Source organism: Chanodichthys erythropterus, chromosome 22, assembly GCF_024489055.1.
Source record: "Chanodichthys erythropterus isolate Z2021 chromosome 22, ASM2448905v1, whole genome shotgun sequence".
NCBI lineage: Eukaryota > Metazoa > Chordata > Actinopteri > Cypriniformes > Xenocyprididae > Chanodichthys > Chanodichthys erythropterus.
This window is the reverse complement of record NC_090242.1, coordinates 11401617-11417755: the sequence shown is the minus strand read 5'-3', so window position 1 is coordinate 11417755 and position 16139 is coordinate 11401617. Positions and strand designations below refer to the sequence as shown.

Sequence of the window (16139 nt, the reverse complement as noted above, 5' to 3'; positions counted from 1 at the left end):
TATCAGAGAAAGGCTTTAGATATCTTGGCATTTTTGTCACAGCTTCACTTAATGAACTTATAAACAACAACTACACTCCTCTTATAGAGAAAATTAAGGCTAATTTGAAAACATGGTCTTTACTCCCAATTTCATTTCTGGGGAGAATAAATGTAATAAAAATGAATGTCCTTCCCAAACTTTTGTATTTATTTCAGTCTATACCTAGTTATTTATCAAGTTCTTTTTTCAAAGACCTCAATAAACACCTTTCAAAGTTTATTTGGAATAATAAAATGCCACGAATTAAACTTTCCAAACTAATGAAACCAAAAGATAAGGGTGGGATAGACTTGCCAAATCTTCAGTTATATTATTGGGCAGCTCAGATAAAAAATATGACTAGTTGGTGCAGTGAGAGGACCAATTCTATCTGGTATAATATGGAAGCTTCAGTTTGCGCCCCACTATCAATCAGGCTTTTACCATTTGTTAAGAACTACACCAAGCTAAAAAACATTTCAGAACATTTTACCATATCAAACACTCTTCGAGCTTGGAGAGACATTAAGACATACTTAAAAAATTTTCCCTCTCTTTCCCTGTCCTCCCCACTTTGTTTTAACCCTGATTTTCCTTTAACATTCCAGAATATTGGTCTGTCGACATGGCTGAAACTCGGAATCTCTCAAATATCTTGTTTATTTTCGGAGGGTACTTTAAAATCTTTCCAGCAGATTATGGAGGAATATAAAGTTCCAAAGTCCAATTTTTACAAATATCTTCAATTAAGGCATTTCTTAAAAGCAAAAATAGATAAAGAAGAATTGAGAATGGAAACAACAGAGATTGAAGACCTTTTATTGAATTCAGTCAGTTTAAAGGGATTGATATCAAGGACATATAACATCTTGTCTAGTAATTGCACCTCTGCCTTATTGGGACTGAAGGGTGACTGGGAAAAGGATATTGGTCAAACTATCGAAGAGAATGAATGGGTTGTTATATGCAATAATGTATACCCAAAATGTACTTCTCTGGGGATCCATGAGCTCAACTTTAAATTTTTTAATAGGATATATCTCACCCCGATGCGTATTAAGAGGATGTTTAGCAATGCTACAGGCCTATGTTTCAAATGTAAAAAAGATAAAGGTACATTCATTCATTGTTTTTGGTTCTGCGACAAAATTTTGCCATACTGGAAGAAAATACACAGCGTAATTAAAGATCTTCTCGGACTGAACTTTTATATGACCCCAGCTTTGTATTTATTGAATTTTAATGTGAATAATCTGTTTAAAAAAGATGCAATACAATTATTCATTGTCTTGGTATATTTAGCTAAAAAATGCATTTTGTTACTTTGGTCTGCATCACAAGCTCCTTCCTTTAAAATGTGGATATCACAGATTGCAACTTGGTTGCCACTTGAAAAACTCACCCACGATAAACACCAAAAATCAGAAAAATTCTGGCAGATATGGTCTCCCCTTTGGGAATACATAAAATAGCTCTCTTGATGAACATACAGAACTGTTTTTAACTTTCTTTAATTTTCTTTTTATTTCCTATGTAAAGACTGCTCTAAAATACTGTGACCTTTTTGTTTTGTTTTTTTGTGTTGTGTTTACATTTGAATACATCCTTTTTTCTTCTTTTTCTCCTTTTTTAACTTGTGACTCTTGATTTCGTACAATCTGTAACATGTTTATATATGTTGTGATACTGTTAATGTTATGTTGATAATATGGGCAAACAATAAAAAAAAAAATAAAAAAAAAAAAAAAAAAAAAAACATACATATACCGTTTTTTGCTTGTCTATGCATGACCACAGACACAAGACATTCAAACACATGCAGCAGGAAACATGATGACTCCAGTTACAAGGCAGAAAGTGACCCCAGGAGCAGGACAGTGTGTGTATGTGTGTGTGTGTGTGTGTTTGTCATTCCAGAGGCCGGTGGCCTGGGTTGGGCTCTGGTGTGTGTGTTTTTTTTATGGAAGGGGAAGGCCTGTCCCAGTCTCGCAGTCTATTTGCAGGTCGTGTTAAGCAGCATGGAATCTTTTATCTTTCGTCCTCAGAAACAATCGTCTGGGTATAGTGGAAACTAAACATCCAGATGATGCAAACGTCCACCATATGGGACAAATTTAACCTCCGCAAGTCTGACCATGCGTTTCATTGGTCTGCCAGCATGTGGCTTGTTAAACAACTTAATCGCTACTCCAAACCTGTCTCACTTTCTTCATATTTCACTCTCACACACACAAAAGCAGAGAAAACACACACCAAGTATGCACTATATATCTGCATTCCTGCTTATCTGCAACACACTTCCACTTAGGAATCACTTTCACTTATATGGGCGCATGATATCTACCACAACATTGAATATTTAATTATGGATGTTGCCTATTTGTAGATTTTAGATTACTTTTGCTGTAATGCAGTGCTACCTTTATGTCAAAGATTTAACTCTTTAAGAACAATGAACGGGACTTCAACAGGGTTCAACGGGTTGAAGGTCCAAATGTCAGTTTCAGTGCAGCTTCAAAGAGCTCTACACAATCCCAGATGAGGAATAAGGGTCTTATCTAGCGAAACAACCAGTCATTAAATAAAAATGTATATACTTTTTAAACACAAATACTCGTCTTGCACTGCACCAAGTGTTATGTAATCACGTTGGAAAGGTCACACGTGATGTAGGCGGAATTTGGACCTTCAACCTGTTGTACCCCACTGAAGTCCACTATATGGAGAAAAATCCTGGAATGTTTTCATCAAAAACCTTAATTTCTTTTCGAATGAAGAAAGAAAGACATGAACATCTTGGATGACATGGGGGTGAGTAAATTATGAGGAAATTTTAAGTGAACTGATCCTTTAATTGTCAATAGCTAAAATTCACATTCATTCATTTTTCTTATAATCTAAACTAAAAGCCATAACCATGCTTCAGTTAGTCAGTATAACAGGTACTAGACAACGTGCATTTGTTTGACATGACTGTAACTTCAGATCAAAGCCTAACGCCCCAAATACAACCACACATACTCAACTCCAACTTAACTTACCCGTAACTGCTGGACTTTTAACAGCGTCTCCCCTTTAATAGCGTCCATGACTTCCCAAAATGCTCAACAGGCTGATAGCCTTCGCTATAAGAGTAGCCACACCCGAGCAGGACAGCTGAGATGTCCAATCAGTGTGCCCAAATGTGACCGTGACAGATATGTGTGTGTGTGTGTGTGTGTGTGTGTGTGTGTGTGTGTGTGTGTGTGTGTGTGTGTGTGTGTGTGTGTGTGTGTGTGTGTGTGTGTGTGTCCACCTTGCCTTATTCTCACACTTACGGACATTTACGTGCACATAGAAGTGAAAGCCAAAAAGGTTGCAGTAAAGGTTATCGGTTATGTCATGAATGGTTTTCTTTGTTTTATTTCCTGTTTCAGAGCAGAACAGAGATTTATGTTTTTCATGTCGTACACAGCCTTTCATTTACTACTTTTATGTGATTATGATCTGACCTAGCTATTTTTGGGGGGTTCAAGGCAACATTTTTTAATCTAATTTTAATATTTAGTTTTATTTCAGCCTTATTTCAATTAACAATTTTTAAAAATGTTAGATTTAGTTAACAACAACACTGTTAGGAAGTCCTCATGTAGATAAAATAAGTAGATATTCCTGTACATATGCTGTTCATGATTATGACAACTTCCCTATCACAACTCTGTGCTAATAATCACTTAGAACACCTTAGCAAGTGCATAGCAACACCCTGGCAACCACAACTGTGTGCTAAAAATCACTCAGAACACCTTGGCAAGCACATAGCAACACCCTGGCAAGCACAGCAACACCTGGTGACCACAACTCTGTGCTAAGAATCACTCAGAACACCTTAGCAAGCACATAGCAACACCCTGGCAACCACAGCAACACCCTGGTGACCACAACTCTGTGCTTAAAATCCCTCAGAACACCTTAGCAAATGCATAGCAACACCCTGGCAACCACAACTCTGTGTTGAAAATCACTTAGAATACCTAAGCAACCACACAGCAACCCCCTGGCAACCATAGCAACACCCTGGTGACCACAACTCTGTGGTAAAGATCACCCAGAACACCTTAGCAAACACACAGCAACACCCTGGCAACCACAACTCTGTGCTAAAATCTGTCAGAACACCTTAGCAAATGCATAGCAACACCCTGGCAACCACAACTCTGTGCTAAAAATCACAAAGAACACCTTAGCAACCACACAGCAACATCCTAGTGACCACAACTCTTTGCTAGAAATCACTCAGAACACCTTAGCAACTGCATAGCAACAAACCAAAAACACTTAGCATCTTCACACCATTTTTTGCACAGGAAAACTCTGATTTAGCTATAGATTATAGGTTATGATATAGATTTGATCTGCCGGAAATGTGACTCATACTCATCCTATTACTCTGTTTCAGCAGAGAGCCTCTCAAATGTTCTGCAGTTATGAAATATGCTTCTCTCTCTTTGTGTCAGATTCTGAAACAATCACATGTTTAGCCACACTTGACTTCCTCTCTGAATGGATGTATTTGTGATCGCCCAGGCGGAGGGGGCACATACACACAGACTCTCCTCTGGAAAGCCACAAAGCTCTTGTTTTCTTACTCAAGAGATGGTTCTCCAAATTAAAGAATACTTGGTTTCTCAGATTTTAACTAATACGATTCAATGCACCATAAAACCTACTAATTCAAACAAAATACACACACCAACAAATAACAGAGAAAAACACTTCATATATTACACAATATTTCAACTTAACGAGACAAAAGCATCTGAAAACTTTAAATATCTGTGGTGGTTGGGATTTAAAAAATACATTTGTGTTGGACATTGGAAACAAGCTACTTTTTTCTGTCTTTCATTTTATTTATTTATTAATTATTTATTTAGCATTTTTATTTATTTATTTATTAGTTTGTATTAATTCATTTATTTATTAATTTACTTATTTATTCTTTTTTATTGTTGTATTCATTATTTATTAATGTATTTTTCTTTTATTTATTTTTATATTTTTATATTTTTTGCATTTACTAATGCATGATATTTTTTGTTGTAAAAAAGTATGGCACTGTCTAAGAGACAATAGATAGATATAACAACATGGATGGATGGATGGATGGATGGATGGATGGATGGATGGATGGATGGATGGATGGATGGATGGATGGATGGATGGATGGATGGATGGATGGAGGGATGGATGGATGGAGGGATGGATGGATGGATGGAGGGATGGATAGACAGACTTATGATAAATAACAGTCAAGCATTCCAATCAGGTGATGTCATTAGAAAGTGCCACTGTATCAGAGATGATGTCATCAATTGGTGCCAAAAGGACTACCCATGATTTATGTTTACTGCTACAGAGAGAGACGAAAGCAGTCATTATGTGTTGTTAGAGGTGTATTGTTCAGAACAACATTCTTTAGCAGTGTGGCTCACAGAGGAAATGCTGAACCTATAATACAGCCTACAAAGAGTCCAACATTTAAACACTCCTCTGTTGAAATACACTGTGAGTCATTCAGGGCCTTTTACAACTTCACAATAGGTGAAATCTGCCTGAGGCAGATTTTAATAAGTTCAGTGCAACACTGCCTCTCGTGAGGATGTATGACATCACTTCCTGTCATGCCACTTCCTTCCGCTAGCATGACTACTAACCAGAGAGAAATCATGAAATAGTTCAGGGCAAATATATGTGTGTCAGCAGAGAGTAACGGGGCCTCACATGTACAGGGGCCCCAAGTGCATGTCATCAAATCACTGATTAAAAAAAAAAGGCATCAGAAAAGTGATGGTTTGGTATTTTCTTATCTAATGCAATGGCATTCAAACATTTGTTCAGTTTGGCTCATAGTAAGTGTACTCCCGAATGAATCCCACATGGCAATCCATCTGTGCAAGCATTTCACATAAAGAAAGATAAAAGCGGCCCTTTTATTCTCTCTAATGTAATCATTCTGACACTGAGAATGAACTGTGTGTGATTATTTGCTATGACGTCATTGCTAAAGCATGACTGCACCGTTGTTCACCTATCACCGTAGCTTTAATTCCCCCGCAGAGACGAAACACACGCACAGTGTCTTCACATCCAACCTATCTATCTTCCCCTTTTAACACTCCTGTTTCTCCTCACACAACAAGCCCTTCCCCCTCGCTGGATTTAACCGTACGCTAATCATTCTTCAAACACTGAAGAGATTGAGGACTTACACTCCATATACACACACATGCACGACACCCGCAGGGACTGTAAAGTGGGATGGAGATACAGTAGAACCTTTCTTCATTATAGAGCCACTGCAGGACGACACACTCAAGGGTAAATGGAGGGAGAAGTGTTCTAGAGGTACAGTGCATAATTTATGCTGCACCTGAAAATGATTTTTTCTTAAATAATTGATTTTTTTTATTTTACAGTAAACACTTTACAATAACGTCTCATTTGTTATTGCATTAATTAACATAAATTAACAATGAAAAATGTTTTACAGCATTTATTAACCTTTGTTAAACTGCCCTTTTATGCTATTTTAAAGGTTCCTACTTTTATTTTGGAAGTCTCCTACAATAGGTTTACATGCATCCAAGGTCAAAAACAATTTAATTTTCTCATAATATACATTGCATCACCTCCTTTCTCAAAGAGTCTGAAAATGGTTAATTCGGAGATTGAGTCTTAAACCCCTCCTTCCTGAAAGCCTACTCTGCTCTGATTGGTCTGTTGTGATTAATTTACTCTTCTCTGATTGGTCAGATGGCTCAGTTAGTTTTGACTGGTTGACCGCTTACAGCACATGTCGGAAATGCCCGTTACCATATATGAATTTCTGCTCCGGATCTTCATCAGCACTTGTACACAATGATTTGAACAGTAATAATGGTTTCGGTATTTCGGCATCAATTCAAGCTCGAGTTGCCATCCATTGGAGGTGCATCAAATGGGGCTTTCGCACCAGAGCAACATTTTCTTATTTCCTATAACTATTGGTGGAATAACCCGCTTTTATGCGTGTTTGCACCACAAGAATTGGGAACGACTTTAGTCATACAGTAAGAACACCTAAATTAGCTCAGAGTAGGGTCAAATCCAGCACAACAGGAACTGCCAGTGATTTAAAGGTGCCATCGAACGTTTTTTTACAAGATGTAATATAAGTCTAAGGTGTCCCCTGAATGTGTCTGAAGTTTCAGCTCAAAATACCCCATCATTTTTTTTTATTAATTTTTTTAACTGCCTATTTTGGGGCATCATTAAATATGAGCCAATTTATGCTGTGCGGCCCCTTTAATTCTCATGCTCTCCGCCCATGGAGCTCGCGCTTGCCTTAAACATTGCATAAACAAAGTTTACACAGCTAATATAACCCTCAAATGGATCTTTTCAAAGTGTTTGTCATGTATGCGGCATGCATGCGGCATGTATGCGTTGGATTATGTGAGTATTGTATTTATTTGGATGTTTACATTTGATTCTGAATTAATTTGAGGCTGTGCTCTGTGGCTAACAGCTAATGCTACACTGTTGGAGAGATTTATAAAGAATGAAGTTGTGTTTATGCATTATACAGACTGCAAGTGTTTCAAAATGAAAATAGCGACGGCTCTAGTCTCCGTGAATAAAGTAAGAAACAATGGTAACTTTAACCACATTTAACAGTACATTAGCAACATGCTAACGAAACATTTAGAAAGACAATTTACAAATATCACTAAAAATATCATGTAATCATGGATCATGTCAATTATTATTGCTCCACCTGCCATTTTTCGCTATTGTTCTTGCTTGCTTACCTAGTCTGATGATTCGGCTGTGCTGCTCCAGACGTTAATGCCTGCCCTTGTCTAATGCCTTTCATAATGTTGGGAACATGGGCTGGCATATGCAAATATTGGGGGTGTGCACCCTGACTGTTACAGTCGGTGTTATGTTGAGATTCGCCTGTTCTTCGGAGGTCTTTGAAAAAATGAGATTTATATAAGAAGGAGGAAACAATGGAGTTTGAGACTCACTGTATGTCATTTCCATGTACTGAATTCTTGTTATTTAACTATGGCGAGGTAAATTCAATTTTTAATTCTAGGGCACCTTTAAGTGTTCGTTGATTAGCCAAAGCGCATGCCATACAAAACACCGGCACCCGCCATTTTTAAAAAGTCATGCACAGCTCCAATCACCGCGCCCTCCATCCTCCAGTTGTTGACGTTGTTGAATGCCAGCTTAGGTCACTTCAGAGTTCCTACTGGCGGTGCTAAAGCAAACAGGAAAATTTCCCTAGCGGAAAATTTAGCTCTTGGGGGACCGCCCTGGTGGCTAATTCCTATAACTGAGTTCCTATAACTACCCAGCGTGGAAGCCCCTAAAGTGGATTTGCTTTTGTATTGCAGAAAACAGTGTTTTCGCAACAATGCGAACCAAACTCTTCCAGGCTGCTGTTACAACTACAGTTTTTGAGGGCAGGGCAAAGTAGACGTTGTTCGCAGGCAGCCAATGAAGACTGGCTCGCATTATTCAAATGTGCTACAAAACTAAGTAAGTTCACACAGGAAGTATAGCTGTATTTGCTGGCTCATTTCAGACAAGATTCTTTCAATTGGAAGTTATTAACTCCATTTAACTGCACTTTAATACTTAAACCTTTGCAGGTCTTTTACATTCACAATGAAGGGATAGTTTAGCCAAAATCAACAATACTGTGATAACTGCGAAAACTTAAAATGAATGAAAACTATGGCTGTCAAAGGTTTGACGTCAATGACAATTAGTAACAAGACAAGTAATTGTGTTTAATTGCTTTAGTAACCTGATGTGATGTGTTTTGATGCTTTATATTGGAATTTAATGCAAGTGCAACTGAGACTCTGCACAATAATGCTAAAAATTTTGCGGGGTGGAGAGGTGTGGGGGGGTCACTGCTGAACTAGATTGGTCAAGCTGCTGTGGCTGTGGTGTATTGGGTAAGAAAAACTAGACATGCAACACACACATATACACAAATAGCTAATAAGTGAAATTACAGGGTATGGGTTGCCATTTTGCAGTTGTAATAAGCAAGAGAGGTCTAATAACATTCCATCATTCCTCTTTGGAGCAGCCAATAGCGTTCCAGCTTTTTGTAACCGGGCTGCCAATTGCGTTCCGGCATTCCTCGCTGTCTTTGTGCCACTTGTTTTTTTATTGCTCTACTGTATTTTTTGACTCCCTGCTGATTCACAGAGTCAACACTGGTGAATCAGCAGGGATGAACCTCTGAATCACTGAGATTAAACGATCAGCAGGGATGAATCATTTGATCTGATTCTCCTACAACGAGCCTGTGGAGCTGAAGGCCAGCGGGAGTCACTCACATGGTCTGAAGCCCAAAGAAGAAAAACAAAAGAGAGCAAAGAATGAAACAGAATGGGAGAATGTGGGAAATGAGGAGAAAATTGAGAATGCAGAAGAAAGACAGAATTCACCTGTTAAAGAGACCCGTCACCTGTTTAAACAAGGAAATTAAAGACAATGAGAAACTAGTTGTTGAAAATGATAGCATCTGATTAGCCGTGCACATGTGTTTATACAAGCAGGAAAGGGAAAATTTAGAGTCATTATGAGATTTTATCAGGCTTTCACTGAGCATCCAATAACACAACAGTCATACGGGTTACACGTTTGAATACAGGCTGTGCTCACAATGAAATACTAGTGTATAAATTACTGCACTGCATGGCATGCTGCTGACTATTTTTTCTGCAAAAATAAGCAATAATAGGGGTCCTTGATTATTAGTTAGTGTGTAATTTTGTTTATGCTCAAACAGCAACATCTGCAAAGTTACGATGCTCAAAGTTTAATACAAAGGGAGATGAACTTGATGAATTTCTTTTACAGAAATTGCTTTTTAAGGACTACAACAAATGGCTTGAGCGTCTTCCCAAGTTAGTGACATCACCCTATAATTTACACAAACCCCGCCCCCAAGAACACGCAACAAAAGGGGTGAGGCCATGTTGGGCTGCTTTAGAGAACAGGAAGAGTTGTTGTAGTCGAGTGTGGTCTTTCCATCAGTGTCGACTCCGGTTTGAACAATGTAAGGCTGAACACCATTACTGACAATCCTCATTTTGTCTGCGTGAGATTCTCCAGTTTTGTTGTTGTTGAGCAACCGAAGCTTGAGCTGTTAAAGCTCCGCCCTTTTCTGAAAAGCGGCCGGGAGCAGCAGCTCATTTGCATTTAAAGGGATACACACAAAAACTGTGTGTTTTTGCTCACATACAAATACAGGCATATTTGACAAGCTATAATAAATTATCTGTGGGGTATTTTAGGCTGAAACTTCACAGACACATTCTGGGGACACCAGAGACTAATATTACATCTTGTGAAATATATATTTGAGGGCTTGCATTTTGTCCATTTACATGCATGAATATGATATTTACCCAGCTATAAAACAAGGTTTGCAGCAGCATCAGAGAAAAGGGAATTTAAGTCACGATTTAATAACTAGAGGACATCTTATAAAACAATAGGACGAATTGTCTCTATTTTCACTGACAACCAGCAATGTAAATCAAACCAAAATTTAGAAGTAACCTCACAGTAAAAGAATAGGTCATCAAGTGTTTCAGGGAAAGAAGAACCTTTGTAATAAAATCTTTTCTGTATAAAATCACTAACAGGGTAAATCCTAAACATAATTTAGTAATAAATCTCCATAACCTTCAGAGCAACTGGGTACTGTACATGCAATATAACAGGTAAAAGTTGTATCCCTTATTGAGGTTTCAAAATCTCCCAGAAAATAACACTGATAATATCAAAATCAAAAATATGTTTAAATTCTTTGCAAGTAAGTTTGTTATTACAGTTACTGTCAAAAAGGTCTACATTACATATTTATAAAGAAGGAATAGAAACTGCAAATATCGTAACATTTATCGGTCGGATTTAATGATGAGCCAATAAAGAAAATTGTTAATATTGCAGCTGAAATTATTAGCCATTCATACACACTAGAAATGAAAGGAAAAATGTATACTAAGTTGTTTACTGCACCTTTGTCATCTCGGTGTCTTGTGTGAGACTACTTAATACTATTTGCAAACTATTATTAGTATTTATTAATATTCTGAACTAGCTTTTTTTTTAAGTAATTTTATCATGCACACTGAACATCTGCATACTTCCTATATACTGCAGAGATAGTATTCGGAATAAAATAGCACACTACTCTTCCTAGTTTTGTCTTATCTTTATGTAGCAGAAATTGTAAAAGTATTATCAGCTATGGTCTCTTCTTTCTCTCTGTACAGCAAAAAGGATGTCACTGGTTTTAAATTTGTGCTGATTTTTAGGAAGGGTCATCACATGTTTGCTGAAGGTCTAGTTTTAGTTTGCTGAATGGGGAAAATACAAAATAAGAGATCTATTAAAAGAAAGTGTAGAGTTTGCATGTGAGATTAAGAGAAAACACCTTATGTTTGTGTTTACGTGTTTGTGTGTGTTGGTTTGGTGCCAGTGGGCATCCTCATCATGGCAGACGGCAGCTTATGGTTGTGATGCATGATATTGGCCTCCTCAGTTATTTGGCTTGTGTGTGTGTGTGTGTGTGTGTGTGTGTGTGTGTGTGTGTGTGTGTGTGTGTGTGTGTGTGTGTGTGTGTGTTTGTGTGTGTGTGTGTATGTGTGTGTGTATGTGTGTGTGTGTGTGTGTGTGTGTATGTGTGTGTGTGTGTGTGTGTATGTGTGTGTGTATGTGTGTGTGTGTGTCTATGTGTGTGTGTGTGTGTGTGTGTGTGTGTGTGTGTGTGTGTGTGTGTGTGTGTGTGTGTGTGTGTGTGTGTGTGTGAGTCATGCATTAGTCAGATGCACAGCTATATTTCCAGTATGCAACATGTTCTAAGCACCAAAGTTCAAACACAGACTCTAAATGAACACTGAATTATAAATCCGACTCTAAATCTGATTGGATGAGCCACACTTCACCCTCTTAATCCGTGGTAAAATCAGCCTTGAGTGTCTTATTGCTTCATCAAACTCTAGAATCATCTCAGTCTAGTTCTAGGCTTGCAATGTAGCCGTTTCTCATCCTGTGGATAAGAATAGAAGAACAGTAAAATACACAACAACCCTGTGTATAATAATCACATTACCCTACAGTGCAGGTCACTGAGCCACTGTCATGCAGTCTATAAAAGCTGATCAATACAAACAAAGACTGTGAGGATTCAGTTAGTGATCAATCGGGCCCCGGCATCAGGGGTCTCTCCGGCCTGACCTGCATTAAAGGGATAGTTCACCAAAAAAATTAAAATTCGGTCATTATTTATACACCCTCATGCTGTTCCAAACCTGTATAAATGTCTTTGTTCTGTTGAACACAAAGGAAGATATTTTGGAGAATGTGAGAAACTGAACAGTTTTGGGCCACCATTCACTTCCATAGTATTTTTTTCCTACTATGGAAGTCAATGGTGCCCCAGAGTGGCCTGGTTACAAACTTTCTTCCTTTGTGTTCAGCAGAAGAAAGACATTTATACAGATTTGGAAAAACTTGGAGGTGAGTAAATGATGACAGAATTTTCATTTTTGGGTGAATTATCCCTTTAAAGAGATAAACAGTTGATGGTCCCCATTGACTTCATCAACTGTTTGACTACCCATATTACACCAAAATATACACCAATATATTTTGTGCTCATCAGAAGACAGAAGTTCATACAGGTTTGGATCAACTTGAGGGTGAGTAAATGACAGAATTTTCATTTTTGAGTGAACTATCCCTTTAAGATATCTTTAAAATCTTTGTAATTAAAAGATGTCAGGTTGCCCTGGTGTTCATAAGCTGAATTACACATAACTGCTAGTCCGGTTTTGACATCTTACAGTTGCACAAAGTCACTCTGGGCTTCTCTGACATGATATGACACCTCATCTCAAAGTGTTTTGTCACAGAAGCTGCATTTTATGCCGAAATTTGCATTGCCTCACAACACACAAGGTACTGTGGCTGACATTTCCGCACCACAACCGCTATGGACTAAAAATACCCTGAGGTGCATGGACAGCACAGGCCCGTGGAGATGCACAGAGACTAGTGATAACAAGCAACAGCAAGCAGAGGAGAAAATCTCAGACATGAGGCCAAGACGGTTCACTTCTAACAACACAAATAACCCATAAACATCTGCAACAATGTCACATCAATGACAACTCCGCACAAAAATGCACTAAAAAGTGCAAAAATATATTGCTGTTATCAATGCATATATACATAATATATACAGAAACTGTTAACATGCACACAATATATTGAGTTGTGCATGTGTAATGTATACACACGCGCACTCTCTTTATGTTTATATATTTATATATACGACACACTCAATATAAGATGCAGTTCCTGTGCACATGCACTGTTCCCAAAGCGGCTTCTCTTCACGCACAGTGCCCGTGAACCCGTTATCAGAGCCCTTGGCCGAGATAATCGACCCCTGTCGCGCGCGGCATGAACTCACCCATAGCTCGGTTCCCCAGCTCATGGTTTCCGCGCGTTCTTCGCGTAATAATCCACGGTTCGTGCGTTCGGGTGCGTGTTTGTACTCCAAACCACAGCAGCAGCAGCACAGAGTCCGTGTCTGTCGCTCCTCGGTTTCTTCGCGAATGAACGTGCTCGTCTGTTTGCGTGGGGGGTGGGTGTGTGTCTCCTGAGGCTTCTGGTACTGCCCCTCTCTCTCTCTCTCTCTCTCTCTCTCTCTCCTTCCTGATATGAGAAGGGCGCCTAAAAAGCGGCGATTTTGCACGCGCGTTTCCTGAAAATGGCACAGAAGCGCAGAAGCATCATGTTCAAATACACAGTCACACATACGCGCGCTCTATCGGATAGACAGACCGACAGACGCAGAGCTCGGCCACGCGCCTCACTGCCCCGATGACAGCTGCACTGGCGGGAGCGCGCGCGCCGTAGAATGTGAGAGGATCGGGGAAAAAATCGATAAGTGATGATAATTCAGTCGCTGGACAGATGGCGAGGCTGTTCAGAACAATAAGAGCTGTTGTTTAACTAGTTTTTATCTCTCGTGGTGTCCAAAGTTTCCATTTGGGTACTGAAAAGTGTTTTTATAGCTACATATATAAATATTTCATGTAATGTTGAGATTTCAATGACTGCAAGATATTGTGAGATTATTAGCATAACATGTAATATGGGATTTGATATAAATGTCTCACTGTAGGGTAATTAAGGGATTAAAACACTGGACAGTTTTTACTGTAAAAAAAAACTCTGCATTATAGCAAAACTTTTACAGATGTTTAAAAGATTTACATTTGCTGAATTAATAGAGATTTGCAGTCATCTCTGCAATGCACACTCATAAACAATGATGAGATGTAATTTTGGCAGGAGCACGTGAACACTGACAGTTGATGCTTACAGGATAGAAACAAGCTTGCTGCGCCATCTAGTGGTCAGAACACTTTAAGGCGCAAAAATGGTGTAATGATTGTTTTTAATATCAAATCAATTTATTAAAATACATATTTACATTCCCAAAGACCTTTTTGACTCAGACTTCAGACCTTTGTTTACAACCCTTACTTTTCTGGCTAAGAAATGTATACTATTAAAATGGTCAACATCTCAGGTCCCAACTATCTCCATGTGGATTTCTCAGCTGTCAGCTTTTCTGCCTTTGGAGAAATTGACTTATGACCTCAACCATAAACAGGACAAATTCAGGAGTCTTTGGGAACCTCTCCAATCCTTTCTACATAAATTTTGAATTTTTATTTTAAGAGTTTTGGCTTCTCTCGTTTTGACCTATGTTTTTTGTAAACTGATACATTTGTACATTTCATTTGGCTTGCAGCGCTTGGGGTTTGTTTGTCTGTTTGTTTGTCTTTGTTGTCTCTGTTTGTTCTATTTGAAAATCCTTAATAAAAATAAAAAAAGAAAGAAAAAAAAAACACATATTTAAGTGATATTGATTCACTTCATCCAAACCCTAAATAAACCCTAAACCATTACATTTTCCCTGCATTTTAGTTATTTGTTTTTAATTCATTCAAGTTTATGTTCTTTTAATTATAGCACATTTAAAAGACTGACCAAAGTGCAGTACAAAAAAATGCCACACTAAATTTCAAAATATAAACACTTAAAAGACAGAGTACTGACAGTTCATTTCTCTGAGATCACAGATGTTAAAGGGTTCCAGTTTCAAATTAAGTTCTGAATTTAGGGTTTAATGTGTAAACATGAATTATAAATACAATAACATTAACATTGCATCGCTATAAATATACATTGCAGTACAGTTTTTAGTATTATAGCAGTGAATCTCAACCTTTTTTGAGTCATGGACCCCCATCATATTTGGAACCATCCTCAAGGACCCCAGAATAAAAATGGCACATTGGTATCATTAATGTATTTGTGACAACCAAATGCAATCAAGTATAATTTACTACTACTACGTTTGTTGACTTGTCCTATATTTAGTCATATTGTCGGGTACATTATACATATATTATCTTCCTCTTTTATGGGAACATGTCAATGTCAAAATATACAAAAATTAATATTCAGATATTTTATAAGGACCCCCTGGCATTATGTCAAGGACCACTAGGGGTCCATGGACCCCTGGTTGAGAAACACTGTATTATAGTATGCAAATGTTTGGCAGTGTCTTCTTTTCATCTCTAGATGGTGCCATTTAGTTGTTTTGAAACAAATGACCTTTCTTTTTCACTTTAGCTATTATTTTGAAAAGATTTTGTTTCTGCTTTTACATTTTATGCACCAAACACAAGCCTGCTTATATTTTGGCAAAATACTTTTTAAAATGCTAAATGATAATGGTAACACATTTCTTCAATGATAACCAACGTGTTAAAATGACCATGAATCAGGAAACTTATAAGCTTTTTGAGTTTTGGCTTCATAGTTTCTAACAATCAAGACAGGTTTTGTTTTGAACACTTGACTTGAGTAGGTTATTGACATTGGAAATTAATGTCCTACTTTAAATAGTAAAACACAGAGACAATGATAACAGAATAATACTTCTAATCTATAATCAAGAAACCTAC

At 37.9% G+C, this 16139-nt stretch overlaps 1 protein-coding gene across 12 annotated transcripts in view; it reads right to left on the bottom strand.

Moving 5' to 3' along the window:
- The window catches only part of fnbp1b (formin binding protein 1b), a 102403-nt gene extending 88627 nt beyond the window's left edge, over positions 1-13776 (bottom strand). For 2 of the 12 annotated variants that reach the window (XM_067375788.1, XM_067375784.1), the window contains exon 1: positions 3063-6112. In XM_067375788.1, the coding sequence (XP_067231889.1) occupies positions 3063-3110 (48 nt within the window). In that variant the 5' untranslated portion in view covers positions 3111-6112. Of the gene's footprint in view, positions 1-3062; positions 6113-13561 lie in introns of those variants that run through there. The other 10 variants (XM_067375790.1, XM_067375792.1, XM_067375791.1 and 7 more) reach the window with 10 other exon arrangements.
- Between the last annotated feature and the right edge of the window lie 2363 nt (positions 13777-16139).